Source organism: Calypte anna, chromosome 3, assembly GCF_003957555.1.
Source record: "Calypte anna isolate BGI_N300 chromosome 3, bCalAnn1_v1.p, whole genome shotgun sequence".
Classification (NCBI taxonomy): domain Eukaryota; kingdom Metazoa; phylum Chordata; class Aves; order Apodiformes; family Trochilidae; genus Calypte; species Calypte anna.
The window spans coordinates 105,742,304-105,766,779 of NC_044246.1; the positions used below are offsets into that span (position 1 = coordinate 105,742,304).

A 24,476-nucleotide genomic window follows, 5' to 3' on the forward strand; every position below is an offset into this window, starting at 1 on the left:
CTTTTCTCTGACACCAAAAAAAAAAAATTGTTGACTATAAATGAACTATGCTATGCCCAGCCCTGAGAGATGGGAGGGAAGAGAAGCCCATACCAGGTAGGTATCTGATGGAGAAAGCAGCCTCCATCTTTTCACCACTGAGCCAGAAAACCTATTTCTCCACCTTGTTGGGATTCAGTGCCCTTCTGGATGCTAAACTCTGAAAACCTGGCACACTTGCTGCCCTGCAAAGCACCTAACACAAAAATCAAAGGGCAAAGACCTCAGCTGACCCCTGGCTATTCAGTTTATCCTCAAGAAAATAAAACCCAACAACTTGGCCATGGTCTACAGGTTCTCATAACGGGCGAAGATGCCAACAGTGAATGAAGTAATTCCTTCTGCAGACAAAGACAGGAAGCCTGAGGAGAATAATGCCCAAGATATTAAAAGAGCCATGGGAATGCTGGTGAGAAATCGTGTGGCTTCTGTGCCACATAAGGTTTTGAATTCAGCACCTTAAAATTCAACACACAAATCCACACACAAACAAAGCACAGTCTCTAAGTAATGCTACAGGCACAATGGAGAGTGACTGTGGTATTATGCAGACAATATTTTCATCATAGCCTTCTATGGTCCCATAATCTATGAGCTTGATTCAACAAATATAGAATTAGATTGAATAAACAAAACACAAGAACAAGAAACTAGTGCTAGTGAATTGCATACAGCCCAGATCCTCTACTGGGGTCCAGCTCTTATCCTCATTTAACACACGTTGGTGAACTCTAGAGGAGTGAATACTAATTAATACTGCAACATAAAAGATGGAGAGACTCTTAATACCTCATCTTGGGATGCGAGATGACAGAGTTCTTCCACCAAGACAGTGATAAAAGAAAGTCAATCTAACAAAAAGCACAGATGCAGAAGAGGAAAGAAGCTGCAGAACACAGAATCCATAAACTGCACCTATACTAACAAACTAAACAGTATCAGGGCATATTTCTAGGCACTGGAAGCCAAGAGTATCTAGTAGGAACCTTATTGTGTCAACTGGAATCTGACAATATTTGACAGGGCAGCCAGCACTCTCCCAGGTAATTTTTCAGATCAAGATTTAGCCTGGTGCAGAGAACATCCAGTAGTCAGTATGCCCATTGCAGATGGTAAGGGAGTTTCTTACTGTGGATGCAGCCAGACCATGCCAGCTGCTCTCCAGGCCACATAACAGCTTCTGACATTAACAGACACACCTTGACTGGCTTACTAAATTAGATGTAGGCATAAAGAGCAATAACCACCTTAGCTTCCATACTTCCTTGCCTTTGGCAGTAATTATCAACCAAGCCAGCTGATTTGAAAGATATTTGCATTTCAGCTGTCCACTGTTCACTATGGCTGAAGTGCACTGGAGTGAGCAATAAAGAGATGTTCCCAGAATAAGACAATCCTCCCTTAAAATACACCCCAAAACCAGGGAGGAAGGCAATTCTGGAATTTCAGAAATGTACATTTATAGTTTGCTAGGTCCCAGAACATTGAACAGAGCCCCTCCCAAAAATACTGTGTAAGCACAAAAGTACGGGCACTGAGGAGTTCACTGGTACTCTTTCAAAAGAAAAAACAATATTACCTTCCACTCAGAAAAAAAAAATCAAGTCTGATTTGTGAAAAAAGTTTAACATCCGACTAATTTCAATACTAAATAACAAATCAGTGACTGAAAGCACTCCAAGACAGCAGCCAATTGACAAGACTATGCCAAAACCGCTTTAAAATAAGCAAAAAGTAACACTGAACTGAGACATACAAACTTACTTCTTTCCCCACTTAATTTTCATTCCTCCTCTATCCAACTCTAAATTATTCATAGATCTCAATTTATGTCTAATTCCACCACTGAACCTAAGGTAAGTGCACAGCCTTACATCCAATCCTTGCTAACTGAGCCACCGTGAATCCGTGTGGGCTTTGACCACCACCCCTGTCACACGGGACAGAGCGCTGGACCAAGTGTGACACCAGCCACCCAAAGCTCACTGATGTGCTACCCAAAAGCCTGCAACATTCCCTCCTTTTTGACGGTGTGGGGCTGCCCTCTGCTGGGATAACCTACCCACACGGGAGAGATGTTCAACCCCCAGCCCAAACCCGTCCTCACCCACCACCAACGCCCCTGCAAGCCTCTGGCAGCTGCAGCTCCTTGCTTGCTGTCCCTCTGCCTCAAACCACAGCTGCCACAGGGTTCTCTTTGGTTTTGCTTATCTTTACCTCCTCTGGGTTTCTTGGTTTTTGTGCTGGAAATGCCAACAATTCATTTAGAATCACATAGCAGTAGGGCCAGAGGGACCTTAAAGATCATATAGTTCCAACCCCTCCGCCATGGGCAGGGGCACCTCCCACTAGACCAGGCTGCTCAAAGTCCCATCCAACCTGGCCTTAAACACTTCCAGGGATGGAGCATCCACAACTTCTCTGGCAACCCATTCCAGTGTCTCACCATCCTCATCCTAAAATAATTTTTCTTTATGCCTAATCTAAATTTTTCTTCTTTTAGTTGAAAACTCTTGCTCCCTGTGCTGTCACTACAGGCCATAGTCAAGTTTTCCTAAATCTTTCTTATAAGCCTCCTTTACATATTGAAAGGCTGCAACTGGAGCCTTCTATTCTCCAGGCTGAAAAAGCCCAACTTTCTGACTGTCTTTATAGCTGAGGTGCCCCCACCTTCTCATCATCTTGGTGGCCCTCCTCTGGACCCTCTCTAATAGGTCCATGTGTTTCTTGTACTGGGAACTCCAGAACTGAACACTGTGCTCCAGGTGGGGTCTCACAAGCAGAAGAATCCCCTCCCTTGACTTGCTGGCCACACTTCTTGTGATGCAGCCCAGGCTAAGATGTGCCTTCTGGGCTATGAGTGTACAGTTGGCTCTCTTGGTTTCAAAGCAGCAGCACAGAGGCACTTACAAAGTGCCTTACAAAGCACTGGGCAGGTTTCACAAGTGTATTTTCTCAGATTGAGTCCCACATGTCACCCAGAGCATTCTCACACCTTTCCAGTCAGGAAGCATAGCTCTGTTGTGACAGTTCTAGACCTTTTCAATTTGATGTCTTTTGACAATCTTGCTTTTCCTGGTTACCACACACATATATTTGAAAAGAGCTGATGGATGCTATGTCCCAAAATGTCAGGATAAAAAATAAATGCTGCTTTAAACCTTATTTTAATTATTCCTATTAAGTAAACAAAGTCCTATTTGATTAATATTAAAATATTTTTCTTCTGCTGCCTGTAATTCCTCTAGATCTTGATCCTGCAATTATCTTCTCCCCCTCCAAGCCTCTAACTGAACCCTGTGAATGCTGAGGAGCAAACCCCCCACCACCTGTAAGTCAGCCCGAGTGCATGAACTTCAAGGAGCTCTGTCAAGTCACAATATCAAAGGCTCAATCCACTTCAAAAGAGTTAATCATGCAAATACAGGAAAGCATGTGCATATCTGCCAAGTCAAGACCCTATTTGGCTCTAATAATTAACATCCAGAATAGAACTGAGAGACAGGGATGGGTCTGAATGTTTTTGCACCAGGAACAAATAAGTAAGTTGAATATGATCAAATATAGCTAGAAGGTTAAGAAAACCACAGGAAAGTTCAAAGTCAAAGCTTGAAGTTTGCTGCTAATCCCTCAAATCTCATGCATGTGCCTTGCACCCTTCTTCAGGAGACCCTCATGCATGAATGTACACACACCAGAATGCCTGTAGGATACGAGCCTGGGACTTTCAGATGTGCATAGGAGAATTTGATCCCACTCTGTATTAATGGGATTTAATGCCTCCTTTCCCTAGGCTCTTTTTAATGCCCGAATTCTGACCTCAAACCTGTCTTCATATGCTTCATATTTACTGCAGGGATTTCAATGAAATGGAGACCCCAGATAGAGCTAACTCAAGCCCTTCATCCAACCAGTGCACACAGTGAAGAGCACTCTTGATTTTGCAGTTCTACACAAAATACTTACAGGTGATGTGACTTTCTTTTTACAAAGCCCACTTAACACTGCAACAAAAAGGAGGTACAGCGGCATTGTCATTTATACAACCAGAACCTTTGGTTTCAGGAATCAAAAGCATCCCTTCTCACAGAGAGTACGAACCAAAGTTTTTGTTTCTAGACTCCCAATTTAAGGCACACCAGGATTAATGTTGCTTGGTGACCTCATGGGTATGCATTACAGTAGCTTTTAACTACATGACCACATGCTGTTCTCCCCACCTGTTTTGCCTAGCAGAAGAGCAACTACTCCAATATTTCTTTTCAATCAACATAAATTCTTAACAGCTTCTGAACACTGAGCAGAGATATTATTTTTTCCACTCTCTCACCACAGAGGTTCTAATGTGAAGGAATTTATCTGCACAGCAAACCTGTATAGTCAGGAAACAGCAACTCCAACAAACAGATTTTGAGGCCCACAGAAAGAAGGCCAATATATGCAAACAGACAGTGATGAAAACACAGATTAATTTCCACCCACGTACTTACACTCCCTCACTTTATATGAGGAAGACAGTTCTGTAGTAAATTCCTCCTAAAACTGTGCTGTGCCTGTCAAATACCAGTAGTTGTTTGTTCTGTGTTGAAAAAGAACAAACTTGACTAACAAAAGTAACTTCTGAAAAAGAAGAAATTAAACTGGGCACAGATAGAAAGAGAAGGCAGCATAGGCTGGGTAGATTTTTATTAAGGTCAGGAAGAGAGAATTTAATTGCTTAAACAGGTAAGGTGTGGCTAGAAGAAATGCAGTTAAGACAAACAAGGCCTTTTCTTCTTACAGAAAAAAATGGTAGATCTATAGGCAATAATAATGAATCACCTTTGCAGCAGTGCCTCTGATGCAGTACCTGATTTTTTATCTGATTGCAGTTAAAAGCAATTTCACTCTTTCAATTAGGCAAGAGTATTATGATCTGTGAAAGAAATCCAGCCAAGTTTTCTTCCAATTACCAAACACAACCTCAAGGTTAAGCAGTTCTACAATCCACTTGCCCTGTTTTAGAAATGGCATTTTAAAAGCTGAAGCATTCCTCCAGTTTCTAAGAACTTAGATCTGAAAGTCATTGCAGAAGTAATTTTTTTTCTTCTGTTAATGCTTCACAATTGTTTCAATTACAATTGCTATGATACTGACTTGGCACAGTCCTACTAAGGCTGGGAAACAGGGAAATCTAGATTGTTTAGACTTGAGATCTGTAATCTCTTTTTGCTGTCCATCTTGTTTTGGTCATAGGTTCTTACCATATCTTCATCCAGTGTCATGTAAATCACAGCCTAGAGACCACAGCAAGCTTCTAGAACACTTCTGTCCTGCTCACCATCTTTTTTCCAGGGGATACAGAGAAACTGACCAATAAATGCTGCCCTGCCTACATTTGTTCACAGCCTAACAGACAGAAATCCAGCGTCGCTGCTGCCACCTAGGGCACGAGAGCGTTGAGGGCGGCCACTTCCACTGGAAGCAGGCACAAGAACATTTGCACAAGATTAATGCGGTTTAGCTAATTATCAGGCAGGGAAAGAGGGAAAGGAGGAAGAAGACAGAGGGTCTCAAGAACCAGACCTGGCTCCTGAGACAGCCAAAACTAGATTAGCATTTTCAGAGACAATGAAAATCCTGATAAGCCTATCCATCTTTTCTGCCCTACCTCAGCACTCAAGACACTGGCGCCTCTGAAATGTGATTATTTCAATGAGAACAAAAATAAGTTCCCTCTCCCATCTGGGTTGCATACTTGGGCAGGTAGAACAGGCACACAGTTGCTGCTTTTAATTCCTTCAGATGCCTCATCTCATTCCCCCTTGCTATACAAATCTGATGTGTTTGACCTGCTGCCCAATGTAACCTCATTCTTCTCTGCTGTTCCCCACTCACATTGTTGTTCTCTTAAACCTCACCTGCAAACTCTCTGAGGAAGGAAGGGTTGTGGTTCCTATCTGTGCTGGTACAACACAGAGCAGCACAGAGCACTACACAGACACTGTGGGTACAACTCACCTCACCTGGCAGCCACTGGGTTGGGATTTACCAACAGACAGCTACCTACAGACAGGAGGTAGCTCAGCTCTCATGACAGTCAGATATAGCCACTATATTTTGGCAAGATGTGACTGAAACTCAAGTCAACTGGACACAGTGGTACCTTGGGTGGCATGCAGTATCTGCTCCAGGATGGTGTGCCAATGCCTTTACGTCCTGTGTCACATCTACCAGCCCCGTGCACACAGGTAGTTTAACAGGGTTTCTCAAATGTAGCTGAGAACCTATGGTGTGGAGGAATCCACTTTGCTCATCTACATTCTTCTCCACAGTACTGTTTAGAAATTCACAGCAAGACACCTAATCATGGAGGGCAGCTGGCTCTGCCTAAAGACAGGTATCCCATGCCATCTGAGAAGCCTTGGGTTATCCAGTGGGCTTGCATGGGGCAGGTAAATGTCACACAGGACCTACAGGAGACCCACAGCCTTCTGAAGGCTATGTGGAAAATCACAGGGGTGTATAAATAGTGTGCAACACAATTAAGCATTTTAGCCTGGAGTTGAAGCTCCCCATTCCAGCTGTTTAAAGCATAAAATGCTTTTCCTTTAGAGTGAAAGAAAGGCATTTCCAGAGGATGAGTCACCTCATTACCCCTTCTCCCTACTGACCATAAAATCAGAGAGATTCAGGTGAAAATATCCAGTTTAAAGAGAGGTGAATCCCTCTGTTCCTTCCAGTAATACATAGAGATAAGACTCATCAGAATCTATCAACACATCCAGCTTCCAGCCTCCCAGTTTAGGGTTTTAAATTACTTTGATACACCAAACTATATAATATATCAGACTTAGTAGGCTGAAAAAAAACATACCTGATGAGATAAATGCTATTCCCATCAGACTACACTAGTTTTCTTCTTCATGAAGAATGAAATGACAGGACATTTGATGAGAGAAGAATACAGAAAGGTTTATTTCACTTGAGAGAAGCAACTAAGTGCTGAAAATCCTTCTAGAGAGAGCAGACATGGAAACAGATAAACTCAGCAAGCATGGGGGGGAACAGTAGAAAGTATATTTCTCCTCTTTATAGGTGAGCTGACTTTATTTACTTTTTCATAAGTGATGCAAAATGCTGTACGACAATAGCCCAGTTTAACATCTCAGGTTTCGTCAGCTTCTTTCCAGCACAGAGCTGCATGGAAATATTACATAATACGAACAGGAATTGCTGCAGAAAAACTGCAATTCCACATCCCCTACTCCTACCTGCCCATGTCTAGCCCTTCCCCTGTCCTCAAACAAACTCTAATGGGGCTGTGCAAGTCACAAGCCCAAGAAACAGGTATAAATTAGTACTAAAAAATGAAACCCCAAATACTCATTTTTAGTCAGGATGAGTTCCTCAGCTGACATTACTGAATAACCACATGACACTGGCACATAGGAGGAAGCACTGCAGGAGTGAGAGCAAGCAGTCAGGGACAAGGAGAGAGAACAAAATAGACTATCATGCCAGCATGGCTGCTTCTACAATACAGTTATATATAGCATATGGAGTGCAATATATGTATAAGATCTCCTCACCATGCACCTCTTTACAACATTGAAAGATGAGGCTTCATCTGTAAATCAGACTGTGTAAATTTCCATTTATCAGAATCACAGAATGTTAAGGGATGGAAGGGACCCTGAAAGATTCAACCCCCCTGCCAGAGCAGAATCACCTAAGTAGGTCACACAAGCACGTGTCCAGGCAGGATTTTAATGTCTCCAGAGAAGGAGACTCCACAACACCCCTGGGCCACCTGTTCCCGTGCTCTGTCACCCTCAGAGTGGAAAACTTTTCCTTATGGAAAAAGGAAATGGTGCTTCCTATGCTCCAGCTCATTGGACATCACTGAGAAGAGCCTGGCTCCATCCTCCTGGCACCCTTCACATATTTAAAAACACTACTGAGGTTGCCCCTCAGTCTCCTGTTTTCCAAGCTAAAGAGACCCAGCTCCCTCAGCCTTTCCTCACAAGGGAGGTATTCCATCCCTTAATCTCCTTTGTGGCTCTGCTCTGGAGCCTCTCAAGCAGTTTCCTGTCCTTCTTGAACCGAAGGGCCCAGAACTGGACACAATATTCTTGATGAGACCTCACCAGGGCAGAGTAGAGGGGGAGAAGAACCTCTCTTGACCTACTAACCACCCTTCTAATGGACCCCACTGGCCTTCTTGGCCACCAGGGCACATTGCTGGCTCATGGTCATCCTCTCCACTAGGACACCCAGGTCCCTTTCCTCTGTGCTGCTCTCTAACAGGTCAGTTCCCAACCTATACTAGTACATGTGGTTGTTCTTTTTCAGATGCTAGACTCTACACTTGCCCCTGTTGTATCTCCTTAAATTCCTCCCTTCTCAACCCTCCAGTCTGTCTAAGTCTCACTGAATGGCAGCACAGACTTCTGGTGTGCCAGCCACTCCTTTCAGTTTTGTGTCATCAGCAAACCTGCTGACAGTGCTGTTTCCTCATCCAGGTCACTGATGAATATGTTGAATAGTACTGGTTCCAGTACAGACCCCTGAGGTACAAGATAGTGGCCTCCTGCTACACTGTCCCATTGACCACAACTCTCTGACTTCCTTCTTTTAACCAGTCCACAATACACCTCACTACCCCATCATCCAGACCACATTTCCCTAGTTAAGATGTGAAGATGGTGTGGGAGACAGCATGAAATGCTTTACTGAAATCTATATAAACCACATCCACTGCATTACCATCACCTGTTTACATCCTCATAAAAGGCTATCAGCTGACTTCTAAGAAGTGTTATACTAGGGCTAACCACACCCTCACATCACTGACACCTCCTGAGCACCTGAAACAAGAAGCATGCAACAGGGTGCATCCCTGCAGATTCCTTTTACTGTAAACAGACAGAGAAATGCACTATATGGGAGTAGTTCAGCAGACAGAAAAAGTGGATCAAATGAAGTGTAGCCTAAATGCACCTTTTTCCACTGACTCAACAGACAGTCCCAGGTGAGACAGCTCAAGAGAATATCCATGTGCTATAGATCACTTAAAACATGCAAAATTAATCTCATGTGCTATGTTTTCAAACCTTTACTCTGTGGGTATTGTGAAAAAAACAATCCAACTCAACTATGGTTTATACAGATATTTCTTTCTGAAACTCTTAGTAAGGATTTTAAAAAACACATCAAGGCTAGCAGAGCAAGGCTATCAGGTCCAGGCTAACCTACTGAAAAGTTAATTCCTCCTACTGATTGCCCCCACATGATTTTCTCTCCATTCAAGTAAACTATTATATATTTATTTCATGTTTATGCACCAAGTCCTAGTGCTGATACATATATCAGAGAAACTAATTTTGTAACAGAAATTATAAAAAGCTTAATTGGGTTCTATTTGGTGATCCCCCCATACAAAATGCCTTAAAGGCAACAACAAAGAATCATTGTGGCTTTGAGCTCCTGGGAAGAAAAAGTTCAATTCATATATGGATAATACTCCTATGGCAGAAATGGTACAGATTGTGTTGTCCTACGGTCCTGGGACTTTGACCCAGGGAGGCTGTGATGTTAAAGTATTCGCTACATCAGGATCAAAATAATCTAAGCTGATTAAGAAAGTGATCACTAACGTAACACAGATTAAATATTTACCATAAATTGTACTACATCTTCAGGCTTGTGCTTTGCTGATTTGAAGGCAGCCAGTCGGGTAACAACAACAATGTGATACTCTACATGGCCAGACATCATCTTCCCACGGATTTCCTGGTACTCTGGCACTGACAAATCCAGCCCCGTGTGTGTATTCTGAATTTGCCTGGGGAAGAAAACACATGCAGAGTTCAGGCACTGGCACAGAGACTTTTAACCAACACTTTCCAAGGATTCAGAAAGTCAGTGCAAAGACTGTCATTTTAACAGCACACCAGACAGATGTGAACCCAACACTGTTTCTGCTCTGCAAAAATACACATTTGGCCATGGCCTGCTACCTGTATTCCAAGTACCTGCCACTGGCCACATCAGACAAAATGCCAGGAACATTTGGGGGGCACTTTGGGGAACTGAAGATGGGCATTCATTCAGAACAAGACCTGGCTCACAGGAGCTGAAGATGCTGTCTCACCCAGCAGATAGGATCCCATGATCTCTCATCACAGCTTGTTTTGAAGCAAACATCTATTCACAACTCACACCAATCCCTAACCACCTCTCCTTTGACTTAGGATCTCCTCAGGAATGGCATACACAATAGCTGAAACAGGCCATGAAAGGAGGGACCTTGCTTGAGTGCAAGGACAACGTGAGGTTTGTAAGAGCCAACCACGGAATTAGGTTAAAGCTCAAAATGCATAGAGAAGTTGTTGGAGAAGACTGCAGTTTCTGTCTGTGGAAGTCCTAAAAGCAAAATTAGACAAACACTTACCAGGACAGAACAAGTTAAAGGAGTACATGATCTCTTTGAGCTGCCTTTGGGTCTTGACTGTCTGACTGACAGTCTTGTTTCCAAGTAGCAGCAAGGGTACACTAGCAGAAGTATCCCAGCTTTCTCCTAGAAAATCCCAGTAGAAGCAAAACCACCTGTCCTTTCATAACCAGTTAAAGTAGACAAAGAATCAAAGTGCTGATCTCTTAGAGCTCAACAGATAGAACTACCCATGGCTTCTCTTGGAGGAAAACGCAACAAGGGTGCTACTGCTGCAGTTCACCAAGGTACTTCATCTCCTGCCAGCTTTAGATCCACTGAACCCTGGTTTCGTGTTCCCCCTGGATTCTCACCCAAGTAATTACAACATTTTTGCAAAAGGAATGCCAGGACTGTATTACAGGGCTCATGCATCACGAGTAAGAATGAGCAGCTGTTGTTGAGGCACAAGAGAATGGTATGTTTAATGAAATAAACAGTCTTATTCAACAGACTGGAAATCAAACATAAACAGCAATCATTTCCTCAAAATTACCTTCATGCCAAGCCACAGCACCCTCACTACTGCTGTCACTGGACTTTGCCAGAAGTAGAAGGATTTATCATCCTATCACAGTTCAACATTGGGCAGGCAATTAAACCCCTCTCCCTTCCCAGAAAAGAAAGAGAATCAGGGAAAAAGACTTACAGGTTAGAAACTGAATTACCCAGCTTTAATCAAACAGTAACAATGAAAAAGAAAACCATGAAATATATACAGATACATACAAAGGCATGGCCAAAGAGACCTTGGCCCTTGTCATCCCTCAGATTTATACTGAGTATGGCACATATGTGATGGAATACTTCCTTTGGTCAATTTTGGTCACCTGCCCTGTCTGCTCCTCCCCACAGGAGGGCCACAGGTGTGATCCCATTACTCCTTTTTGTTTCTGGAGATTAAGGTGTTCAGCAGAACCAAGAGATGGCCTTGGTTCTGCATACCATTCTCCAGCAGTAACTAGAAACACCAAGCACTGTCAGCCCTATAAGCAGACACTGGCTGAAAAACATGCTGTAAATTTTCAGCAAATGAAGCTACATAGAAGAGACTGAACTGCAAAGTAAAATTACTAGAAAGAACATTGGTTCTGCCCTGGCTCAAACCAGGACATACCCAGAGCACTGACTACTTTCTGAACACATTTCTGGGTGTGTCTTTGCTATGTGTGAAATTTTTTTAAGAAATCAGAAGGCACTTTAAAAAAAATAAATTCCTTTCATTAAGCAATTTTCTGCCTTTTTAAATTTAACCTCAGCTGTATCAGGAACATCAAGTCCCATCTTGCCTGGACTTCCTGTGGATTGCAGAGGTGTCTTGTGGAATGCCTCTTCCTTTAAGAAGTTTAGATCATTAAGACAAGCACCCTTCACCTAAGGTACATGAGGTGTATGAACTTAAAATACACTTTAAAAAGGTTTAACAATCTAGTTTCCAACAAAGTTTTAAAAGACTCCTCTCATCATGTCAAAACTTGACCAGTTCTTTTGAAACTTGTGTTTTTCCAATAAGGCAGCCTCTGAATCTCCAATGCAGTACTGAATAAAAAGCTTTTTAGAATATCTCAAGAGCTCTCTATGAACTGGACAGTGCTAAAAAAGAGTACAGGCCTATTTTTGTACCAAATCCACTTTATAAGCCATGTTTAAAGCATTAGGGTTTTAACAACACCTCTACCATCACTAAGGTTTTATACTAAGTACCTAAATGCCACTGTGTTTGTACCAATTCTGTTCTCATTTTCTGCCAGCCAAGGATTTCACTCTACCCCAACACATAAAATTTTGTTCTCAGTTACACAGTGTCAGGCTGTACACACAATCAACAGTGCTTATGCATAAAGACACAAGTGCCTGGCTTAAGCACAGCTGTTTGTCACACCAGTAAGTAACAGCCATTCTCTGGAGTGTTGTCTCCTTTAGTGACAGCCAAAATGATGAATTAATGGACACCTGCCAGTAAAGTTACCTGAATCTGGGGTTTTCAGAATACACCTGCAGCAGAGGAAATGCTCTCCAGAAGTGCAGTCACTCTGAAGTTGTGACTGCAGCTATGACATCAAAAAGGTCAGATGATCCTTGGGAGTGACTTACTTCTGTTAACACAGCCACAAAGTATATATAAAAAATTAACCTGCTTTTGACCTCTGATGTAAATACAAGGAAAAAACAACAGTAAATCATTCTTCCTGAATGGACTTATTTAGATTAAAACACCAAACACGTACAGATCTTCTCAGATGACAGAACAACTACTTCACTGTAAGTGCTGATGCATCAAAGAGTTCTAAAGATGTCATGAAATTAATAAGGATCTTATCTACATCTGTGTTTTTTCTTTTAAAATTGTTGAAAGTCTTAGCTAAAATTACTGTAAGGGAAAGTGATTAAAGGTAGGGGTAATAGCTACATTTTTGTTTGTTTGCTTTAGGCCTTATAATCACTTTCATTATAATCTTACAGGAAACCTGCCACAATTATCTCTTTCATAGCAACAGGATTGTGCAGTTTTTAAACATAAAAGTTATTTGAAACAAACGGAAATCAGCTGGGAGGCTGAAACAGACACAGTACAATATCCAAAGCACACACTAGTTCTTTTAATGCCTTCATTTCAAAAGAAGCAGCCCTAGTGCTTTAATTCATATGATACTGTTATTGTTGTTACTCAAGTGGAAGCAGCACCTACAAATCCCAACACAGAACATAGTTTCATTGTATTTTTTACATCAACACAATTATTTTTACATTAGTAAAAGAAAAAAGAAAAAAAAGAAGAAAGCTGGTTGTTTAAATTGGACATACAGTTTAATTGCTTCTACTTCTTATCTAAATCTAGCTTGTGCACCTCTTAAGTTCTGCTTGTAGTCTACAACATGGAGGGCTCAAGGGAGACTTGGGCACATGGTGAACTTCCCTAGCATGAATGACTTCACCTGGGTACAAGAAGATCATTCATACCAGTAACACTGTGTTTGCACAATAAGATCATGCAGGATCAGCACGGGATTAGAACAAGGGGACTGCCTAAAGGTCAGCTGAACAGAGCAGCTCCCACAGTCCCCAAAGACCCACAAAGGTTTGGGGTTTTTTTTTGCTGTCTTATGATTCGCTATAATGTAGAGGCTTTGTACTTTAATTAACTCTGCTTTCTATTCTTGAACGCTAAGATGGGAGAGAAGGGAAAGCAGCCACTGGAAAGAAGAAAGCAAAGTAAGGGATGCCAAAGACCAGAGAACCTATTCCAGTGTCTTGTGTAATCACGAGTGTGTACTTGTGCTTTGATAAAGCAAGCACCTATCAGCATACCCAGCTCCAGCAACCTCTACCCAGAGGGGACCAAACTGTGACAACCTAGGTCATAGTATAAGGAGAAAAAAAAATCTACAACTAGTTAATTTGTTAACCAAAGGGAAAATGCCACTTATTAGCCATCTTTATTTTTCTCCCTAGTATAACTCAAACAGATCGTTATTTATATTAATGCAGGAACTAGGAATCTAACTCCTAAACTCAAGCCAGTAGGTATAAAGAGTGAAAAAGGTCACAACTGTACAGCTATGTTATGCCAGAAAATATGTTCACTTGCCTAAGCCTTACACACACATCCAATTTTATCACTGAAAGCATTCTAGTATCAGTTGGACAACTTGCAAGTTGTGAAGTCTATAGCCTATTAAGAAACCCAGGTGTTCAGATTTCCATTTACAAGCTTTAAAATATAAAGTTAGTACTACAAAACATATATGTCATTTAAGGTAGGTATGTTTGAAGGTTTGAGGTCACTGCTCCAAAGAAATCTGATCCTGATATAACCAAATATTCAAGGATTAAAATAATGGCTTTGAAGATAATGTGATTGAAATAGTTTCCACTTATGTTTTATGAGTTAGGTGCAAGAGTCAGGATGTTGCTGAATCCAACACTTTTTCTCAGTCACATCTGAGAGGGAACTGCTTCCACATGGTCTCAAAAATGTCATGGAGGTAAGAAAAAAAAAAAAAAAAGTCTATCTTTTCTCTATCTTTTCTCTATAAAGATTGCCATAATCGTTTTCTCCTTCAGGCATTTCTCTCGAGGGTTCATTTGCCATATCTTGGAAAACGTTAGTTTTAAAAATTCAATGCAACTAAAACCAGAGGCACTGCATCTACCCAGGACATGATTTTTCAAGGTGTGAAAACAGAAAAAACTTATTTTGCCCATCCCTGGCCTAACTTCAAGCCTGACAGTCTCCCTGTGGCCTGGTGGACACATGGGACAGAGTGCAGGGCGTGATGGAAGGGCATGGGGGTCAGCTGAAGGCACTGGTGACACCACACCTCAAAGATAGGGGTGTATGCTTCAGGATACATTTGAATTCCTTCTGACCAACCTTGAATCTGACAGGGAAAGGATGTTTCCAGAGGGTGGAAGTGCATAGCGTGGCCCCAGCAGTGCCAATGTGTGAAGGGAAACTGCCTGAAGTTACCAGAGGAGAAAAGGACCAATAGGCCAGTGTTACATGGGATGGGCCACACTAAAGTGGTAACCTCTGGATGTGAAATGCCAAAAAAAAAAAAAAAAAAAAAAAAAAGGTAAAAAATCGAGGGGCCGCATATATCCGAAGTATCCTAGAGACAAATCTACGCAGATGCAACTGCTGCCTGCCTTGGCCTCGCCTCAGCTCTGCCACCGCCACCAGCGTCTCCTCAGCGCCTGCCGCCCCTCGACCTCCCCTCTGCTCCTCCACTTCCCTCATCTCCTCCTCTGCTCCTCCACTTCCCCATCTCCTCCTCTGCTTCTCCACTTCCCTCAGCTACCCCTTTGCTCCACCGCTTCCCTCAGCTTCTCTGCTCCACCGCTTCCCTCAGCTTCTCTGCTCCACCGCTTCCCTCAGCTTCCCCTCTGCCCCACCACTTCCCTCAGCTTCTCCCCTGCTCCACCACTTCCCTCAGTTTTTCCTCAGCGCCCGCCCCAGCGTCCCCATGAGGCGCCCTGCTCTGTCCCCTCCCTGGGACGGCCGCGGGGGCGAAGGCCGCGGCGTGCAGCCCATAGCGGCAGCCGAAGTTGAGGCGGGCGGTGTGGTGCCTGTTCGGTTCCCCTCCCCGGTACCTGGTGGTCACCAGCACAGCGGGCGCCGGGCTGTGCTGCATGGCTCGGGGAATGGCGTCGCTCCGGGTCAGCACCGGCCCCGGAGGAGAGGCTGCGTCCGGCTGTCACGGGATCCCGCCTCCCTTCCCCCCGGGCCGCCCTGCCGGATGTTTGCTGTCGGGCGGGCTGGTGCAAAGCGATGGTTGGGAAGTAGGGGGAGGAAGGAAAATGCCCGAGCAAGAAAAGAACTTTTCCTTCGCCGTAGTCGGCAGGATTCGAACCTGCGCGGGGAGACCCCAATGGATTTCTAGTCCATCGCCTTAACCACTCGGCCACGACTACACCGGCGAGCGATTACCGAGGCACGGAACCTGCAGGAAACTTCCCCCCCGCGTTTTCCTTTTCTACACGGGACCAAAATGTTCCCCTCCTGTGCCCTCCTCCTGACTGCACAGCGCTGCACGATTCTGTCCTCAAATAACCGCAGGGTGCTGCTCGCCAGTCTTAGCATCACTCCCCACCAGCCCGGTGCCTGCGCCCCAGGCGCCTTTTGCCTCCGCCCGGCAAAGAACGAGGGGTGCCCACGGCTGCTCAAAAATGCTGTTTGCTTCGATCTTTATTTTGGCAAGAAAGCGGCAAGCAGCTGCTCCCTCTGCTGCCCTCCACTAGCACCCACAGCTTTGTTTTCACGCTGCTTTTCTGTAGGGAAATACCGGGGGAAAAAAACTTCGTCCCGGGCACATCTCTGCTGTTTGCTGCTCGCAGTTTTATCATCACAGCAGAAAACTAAGGAGAAACTGGGGACTGTTGGAAAAGCAATAGAAGCCAGACAGTGCTGCTGCATCTGTGTAGCCCCCAAACAGGCTCTGCACCCGAGTGGATATGGAGCAGGGTCCATAGGTGTCCCCAGGGAGGATCAGTGCTTAAAATAGAATCTGGTTGAGTGAATTAGGGATTTTCATCCCAGAAAGCAGCAGCTGGATGAGTTAGGGATGTGATGGAAGTTCAAAAAACAGGGAGATCCAAAGGTGGCAGATACAGAACTACCTTTTGCTGCTTCTGGTGAAACTGGAGCATGAAACTCATGAGACAAAACAAAGACTTCAGAAGTGGAGTTCCTTCCTAAATCCTGGTTGTTTTCTCTCGCTGGCTATTGCCACTGAAAACCTTTTGTTAAGCTGAGTGTAAATACCACCGCATGGCTGCAGGCTTCCTGGCACAGGAATCAGGGTTGCCAGAAGTACAGCAAGCAACTGGAAAACACTTTTGAAACATGAATCATGTTCATGTGACCTCTGAAGGGTTAAAAACTCTGTGCTGGAGTTCCCAAAAGTATAAGTGTATCCTAAATAGTTATATATCTAAATTAATTACTTCTTTGATGGCATTTTTATCCCCAGTTGGCTTTCTGGATAATCCAATTTATTCAGATAATAACAAAGAGTAAGCAGCTGGCAAATTGCTGCCTGAGACAGAAAAATTAGAGCAGGACTTGAGACATGAGCCCCTGCTGAGGCCTATGAAGATGCTTTAAAACCTGGGTGTTTTCTCCCCAGACTGAAGTGTCTGCTTGGCCCCAAAACATCTCTGGAAAGGTTGAGCACTAAGTTGGTATTGCACGTGAAGAAGTCCAAGTAATGTCTTCTTCCCTGATTTCTTAGCAAGTCTTATAATTTTTATAACTCCCCATCCCCTATCATCTTTTGTTTGTTTGTGTTTTTGTTGGATTTTGGTTGCTTGTTTGTTTTTTCTGTTCTGACGCCCATGGTGTGTAGACATCAGGGAGCCAGTGCCTTACACACCAAGGTAAAGCTGACTCGGCTCTGGCAGAACGAGGATCAGCCGTGTTTGCCTCTGGACTAATTTTTCTGTCCACTAGAGGGCACTCAAATACAACCTGTAGACCAGGTTGCTGGTGCTAAAAGCTGTCCCCAGCTCATGCCAGTACGGTTTTCTTGCACTGTGAATAACACTGGCTCCAGTTGAACCCTCAGCTCATGCTCAAAACCTGACTCTGGGACCAGTTACACTGGGGTTTTCTATAGAGCTGAAGCCACTCAGTGGTACAAACAAGTTTAAAGTTAGGGGTGAGGTTTGTATTTATTTTTATATGCAGTCTTACTCCCAGCAGCTGAACTAAGAGCCTTTCACTGACTCATAAGCCAGAGTTTTTCAGCCACTTGTCTCAACAAAAAGTTGCTGAAAAAACTCCCCCCCTTGGGGGTCCAAGTGTTAGGTTTACAGTTGGACTCTCAATGATCTTAAGTTTTTTTCAACATAAAAAAATTTATAATTCTGTAATTGTTTTGTACTGAGTACAGGCTCTGGAGCCCCCAGCACAGGAAAGAAATAGACCTGTTGGAGAGGGTCCTGAGAAGAGCCACAAAGATGATCAGAGGGCTGGAGCATCTCTGTTATGAAGACATTCTGAGAGAGTGGGGGGTTATTCAGCCTGGAGAAGGCTCTGAGGAGACCTCAGAGGGGCCTTCCAGTACATGAAAGGTGCTAAAGGAAAGCTGGGGAGGAGCTTTTCACCAGATAGGATAGTGACAGGACAAGGGTAATGGTTTTAAACTGAAAGGGAGGGGCGGGGGTAGATTTAGGTTAGAGATTAGGAAAAAATTCTTCACCATGAGGATAGTAAGATACTAGAATAGGTTGCCTGAAGAGGTTGTTGATGCTCCTTCCCTGGAGGTGTTCAAGGCCAGGCTGGATGAGGTATTGTGCAACCTGGTCTAGTGATTGCTGTCCTCTGGCCACAAAGGGAGGTTGGATCTTTATCTTTAGAGTCCCTTTCAACCCAAACCATTCTATAATTCTATGATCCTATGATTCTAGGAATTCTGTTCTAAGTGGGAGTGGGATGAAAAATGTGACAAGAAAGAAATGCTAAAGGTTAGAAATCAGCAGCCTACAGCTCCTGTTCTTGATGACCTCCCTCTGTACTAGCACAGGAATTTTCTGTCAGAGAATGAATCATTCTCCATCCAGGAGAGAGCAGGCTAGATCAGGATAGGCAAGAAAATACATGAAAAATTATGGAGATGCATCAGCTATCCCCCCTCCCCTCAGCAGTCATAATGGAACACAAACATATTTGCTGTCCCTTGTCAGACATGACTCAAAAGCCCCTTGTCCCTCTCTGTGGTAACCTAAAAAAAATATGAAAGAAGTTTTTGAAAGGACTTGGGCAAGCTCAGAAGACTCAGGAGATGGCAGGTGGCTGCAGAGCCTGTGGTCTGACACCTGTAAAATATCCAGGTCCTCTACAGAGCTCAGTGTCTGATGCCTGTGAAATAACTGGCAGCCAGGTCCTGGCTTCCTTGGGAAGTGGCTTGGTGCCAAAATGGGGACCTGTATGGTGAGGGAACAACAAATGGTGCAGTGTCTGTTGTAAGGCAGTTGTAACTGAGAGGTGAAGGAAACAGCCCTTGTCCCTTCAGATCTGTCTGGGACAGAGAAAAAGCAAGTTTACCCCAGGTAGCCTTTTACCGTATGTGCTGGAGGAGTTGTTCTACAGGCCATCTACTGCAGGCCCCAAGTTCCCACAAAGGGTTAAAGTGAGGAAGAAAAACCTCCCAAAGCTTGCTGAAATATCGAGTGATTTGTGAGTGAGATCTGTTCATTCAGTTTGGTTCAAACAGACAGCAGCCCTCCAGTTTAATCCCTCTCTATTCCCCATGAAGGCACAGAGGCAAAGGTGTGACCCCATGAACTCATCCCAAGGTCATATCTGTGTCCTGGCTGCTGAGCAGTGACCAGGTCCCACAGCACTGCATCCCTGCCTGAGTGTGATTCTTGGCATCTTGTGGATTTGCTTTCCATCTCCCCCAAGAGATCTGTTGGACAACACTGAGTTTACAAGCCCAGGGATAATTGTCCTGCAGTTTTTGAATCCCTGGCAGAAGACTCTGCCTGTGACCATGGTAGGGTAGAGAGAAATCAGGGCCTCTCTTCGGGTATAGTAAATAAAATGAGGAGGGGGAAGGAAGGATAGAGGAATGTGTTTTAAAACAAAATAAATAAATTTTAAACACAGTTGAAAGACGGGACATGAAACTTTTTTTCAGTCTTGATTCATATGGGGAGACATACAATATTATTTAATTATTGAAAAATCTTCACTAGAGTAATAGGATCCCAATAAGATGACCAGTCACTTTATCACTCCTGTCCACTGTTTGTTTTCAGATGACAATTTCAAAATCCCAATGTGAACCACCAGGAGATTTTATATTAGAACTGGGCTTCTCTGTGACTTTCAGAGTTAGCCAAAATGGTACATTTAAAGTTCATTCATGTTATATGGTATAGTAAGGTTTTCAGGATCTGTCAAGGCACCCTTTTAATCTACACACCTCCTAAACTCAGGATAGATTTATAGTGGGAAGAAGGAAGGAGAGTTATATTGCTGTTCTACAATATGCCTCATGCTTTGCCCTCTGCTTTAAACAGTTAACCTGTGATATGATGAGCCACATGTCAGGAATAATCTAGTAGAAACCACAGATAACCTCTGCTGAAAGATAAATGTGGCTCTTGACATGCTGTAGCCTTGGAATTAAAATTAATACCTTATTTTGAGAGGGAGAGTTCCAAGGTAAATCATGAGTAAATGTCATGGGAGCCAGTGAGGAAGAAAATATGCGATTTCTTGCTTTTCTTCCTTTTTTTTTTTTTTTTTTTTTTTTTTTTTTTCCCCCCCCCAGTATCTTCCTCTGTGCTGATCTTCTGTGGTAGAATATCTTTGCAGTCAGTGGAGTTTCTGGCATACTTTTCTGGAAGCACTGAGATCTGTTTCAGGTGCTCACTTCAAGATACTATGATTTGTGCCCTAAAAGTGACTACTTTTCTTCTGTGGCTACAGGGGGAATGCAGCAACTAGCTTAGATGTTCAAGTCTCAGGTGAGTTTAGACTGCAGTTTAAAGCCACTGAAGAGTCCTTGGTGTATCCCCACATGCCCTCCTGCTCTTGCCCTAGAGATCTGTGGGTGTCTTGGTCGTGTTCAATGCCTGCACCCTCCAGCAGATGTCTTGGATCTCTTGAATGGATCTATGTCTTGAGGATTTTATGGACATGAATGATTGTTGTTCAGACAACGCAGCTCTAGAGACAGATGTAGCCATTTATAGTACAATGACATACCACACACTGTGGATTTTTTTTTCTCATAAATCAAGTTTTCAGCTTTCCATAATACAGGAAGACATAACCACTGTCTGGTGAGAGAAACAGACTGAGGAGAGTGGAAATGAAGTGTCCCTAAGAAACCACATTGTTCTAGCTGGTCCTACAACCAGTTGTATCTATTGTCCTCTCATATGCCCAGAGCCTCTGCTGAAATCAGTCACTTAGGTGTTCAAATCTGCATATACAACACCAGAATGCTGAAGGCCACCCAAGCATCACAACCCCAGGTGAATTGGTCTGAGCTGTGCTGAGCCTCAGTTTTCCACCTGCCTCTCTTATATACAGTACATACTTGTACTTCTCTGCTTTGCATGTGTTTCACAGCCTAAAGGGAGAGAAACCAGAGTGTCTTTCACATTGCTAGCGCTTCTCACATTTCATCCCTAAGTCGAAAATGACCTTGGAAGGAGGCTCGCTGCTATAAATCCCGTCACCGGGAGATGGTGCTCCTGCCCTGGGAGTGATCTCACTGGAAGCCCGGGCACTCCCTCGGTACTCAGCTTTCTGCTGATGCTCCGTCCCCCTGCAGCCACCCTGCCCTTCTGCTGAGGTGGGGCTGAAGGGTTTCTTCTCTGACCTGCTCACTCTACTCAACAACTGTAGGAGAAAGAGGCCCAGGACATGAAACGGCTACGAAAATAGTTGGAAAAGGCAAGATGGAAAAGGAAGGCAGAAACTGTGGGGTTAAAATGCAGAACTGGAGAGGAGGCCAAAAGATACTGTGGTGGTAAAATGTAGTTATGAGCTGCTCAGTTTGCCATGGTCTGTGCTGGCCTTTTTGGGGCATTTCAGGTGAGAAGCATCTCTCCTAACTGCCAGGTGCATGGCCCAAATCACCCACATCCCCTCTGTTGTGGAAGAACATACTGCCTTGGCACCAAAGGTCAGAAAAACAGAGTTTTTGAGAGAAGTGACTCAGAACCCATGCAGAGTTGCAGTCAAGCAACTTTGCAGACGTTGGACCACAGCCTTTTCCTCACCCAGACACCCACCTTCCATCATATCTCCTCCTCAAAGCCCAGCAACAGGCACACAGACATGAACAGAGGAGGACTGGGCTGGAGCAGAGAGGTTGAGAGGTCTGCTCTGGCTCTTGGCATTCCTCAGCTGACCCCTGTGGCTGGCTGGTGTCCCCAGAGTAACTCTCAAGGAAAGAAAAGTTGATACCTCCAGCTAGGAACCTTGTGTTGTTAGCTGTGCCTAGGTAGGATTCATCCACCCACTGATTCCTGCTCAAGGTGGTGTTCCCAAAAGGGAAGGCAATCAGTTCCTGGGGAAAAAAGCTTTCTTTGCTAGACCTCTGTGGAGAACTACTAGATTGACCCTAAGGACTTCAGAGTCCTTAATTAGAAGTGAATTAGCAAGCAAAAGTTAACTGTCTGACAAGGAATAAACTCTGTCAAAGGATAGCAAGGTAATCTGAAGGGGAAAAATAATGCCTACCTTCCTCCCATGTTCACAGGGGCAAACACCTGCATCTAGGAAGTTAGGAGTGAGCCAGAACTGAGGTTATTGGTCAGGTTTTGTATTAGGATGGAGAGGAAAGGACTTTGTTTTGGTATGGAGAAACTCTGTCTCAAGTGGCAGAGAAATGAGAATGACATGAGCAGCAGTGGCTGGAGAGGGATGAGCAGAGGGCAGAGGAGGGGTGGTATGGCTCTCCCTCCTGTAGCTGTTTATGGGAGGAAAGTGATGAGTTATACTGAGAAAGAAGCTAAAAAAAAAAAAAAAAAAGCAAGGTGAATCCCACCCCTTCTGACCAGATGCTGTCCTAGGCAAGCGTAATGACACAGGGTGAGTCCTCACCCCAGTTCAGGATCTGTGGCTGGGTGCATTGGCACATTACCTGCTGACTCTACACTTTTCTAGAGCAATTTTTTTTTAATTGACTGAGTATTCAAATATGTTTTGACCTGCTATCTTCAGGTGGCTTATGCCTAACCCTGTCTACCAGATGCTGAATAGGACAATTTTCCCTGAGGGGAATGGAAAGTCTAATCCAAGAAACTTTTATATTTCCAGAAGGACTGAACACTCAGTAAAGCATTCCATAAATTTCCAGTCTCCTAGCTAGAGTATAATGTTCAAATAGAAAGTGATGTGAGACAAGCATAGCTTTAAACATCCAGACTGTGGTGATGTAAGGTCTCTGAGCCTGAAGGAAAGCAGCCCTGAGAGGTCTTTGAATCCATCTGATGTTTTGTGGATGGACTTGTACCTTGATTTGCCTTATCTTCCCTGGCTATCCCTGCAAAGACAATGAGGAAGAATTCAGCTTGGCTTCAGTTTAAGTAAGTTTTGGAAGGAGTTACTGGAATATTTGGAAAGAAACCGATGCTGTTGCTTGGTTACTTGCTGAGCTGGCCTTGCCATCACTCACAGCCATCTTTTTAGAAGAAATTTGTTAAGTGAAGCCACAAGAGGCTTCTTGTGCGGTCACTACATGAAAACATATTCCTCCCAATAACCACAAGTATCAATATTCTGACCACTCTGAACTTGCTCAAGGCATACACATTTGGTTGAGTTCCACTGGCTTAGCTCATGGAAACAGCCACAAACACCTCCAGATTTGAAGCATGGAGTCATACACCCTGTCACTGCAATTTAGTTTCATTCCATCAAAAAATGTTAATGACAGGAAAGATGGGAACATGACACCAGGTACATGGTTATTGAGGATTTCCTTTCTGCCTCAGTTTCCTCCTTTGAGAAGTGGTCTTCAACAACTGGTGGGGTTCTGATTAAATCAAGTATCTCCTTCTTTCCTTTGCTGAAAGAAAAGGAAGGTACAGCCCCTCTCTGGCAGGCAGGACTCCCAGGGTAGGACCTTGCCTATAAGTTCCTAAAGAGGATGCAGCTGTCATAGGAGAGTCTACCTCTAAAATCCACCTATGGAAATTAATCAAGACTCCACATACAAAGTTCCCAAACCACCCCAGATAATGTGGGAAGGCAAGCAGGGCAATGCTGAAGACCAAGAGGGGAAGCATAGTGAAGGAGACTGCAATGGAGGGGTCAAGCCCAAGTGTCATCAGGGCAGGAACAACTCCTTCCTAATCCTGAAGGAATCGTCATCCTAAAAAATGTTCCCAGTTAAAAAAAAAAAGCTTAGTGAGCTGACTGCCCCCTTCTTTTCATAAACCCTGTCAGAAGGACCAATTAGAGAGACTGTGGGACAAGGTGTAAGCTACTGTACAGGAGTTAGGATGCCCCCTGAGCACATAGCCACTGGGAACAGTTATTTGGGACAGGTTCTTAGGGAAAAAATTGAGGCAAATGTGGCCCTTTATCTTCATCTGAGGTTCTGGAAGACTTCTGGTTCATTTAATACTTAGTAAAAAAAGTGACTGACAAGACAGACTCATAAGCATGGTTTTCAGTCCATTCTGGATGTACTCAAAGGATTTGTATGGGTAAGAAAGAGATGGAGCAAGTGAGGAGGGTCAGGGCCAGCATCACCACTCTGGTTGAGGACCACCATAGGCAGGACCACATCACTGTGCTCTCAGCAATGGGGAGTGCCCTCAAAAGGAACGAGACTGTTTGCTGGTGAAACCAAATGGACATAAAATCTCCTTTGGTTAAATGGGTGTTTTTTCTGATCAAACTTGCTAATTGAGTTGTAAAATAAAACTGCAGCCTTTCCTCTCCAATTTTTGCTGCTGCAGCAATGTGCTAATTTGGTTTTGGAAGAGG

General features: G+C 43.9%; 1 protein-coding gene and 1 non-coding gene across 2 annotated transcripts in view; both read right to left on the reverse strand.

Moving 5' to 3' along the window:
* Positions 1-15,738, reverse strand: part of HS1BP3 (HCLS1 binding protein 3) — a 54,916-nt gene extending 39,178 nt beyond the window's left edge. Inside the window, exons 1-2 of the mRNA XM_030448610.1 lie at positions 15,608-15,738; positions 9,700-9,865 (exon numbers count right to left, since the gene is read on the reverse strand). Of these exons, the coding sequence (XP_030304470.1) occupies positions 9,700-9,865; positions 15,608-15,648 (207 nt within the window). The 5' untranslated portion in view covers positions 15,649-15,738. The remainder of the gene's footprint in view (positions 1-9,699; positions 9,866-15,607) is intronic.
* A 108-nt stretch (positions 15,739-15,846) lies between these two features.
* On the reverse strand, positions 15,847-15,928 carry TRNAS-AGA. Its single transcript has one exon. It is a non-coding gene; the product is annotated as a tRNA-Ser (tRNA).
* Between the last annotated feature and the right edge of the window lie 8,548 nt (positions 15,929-24,476).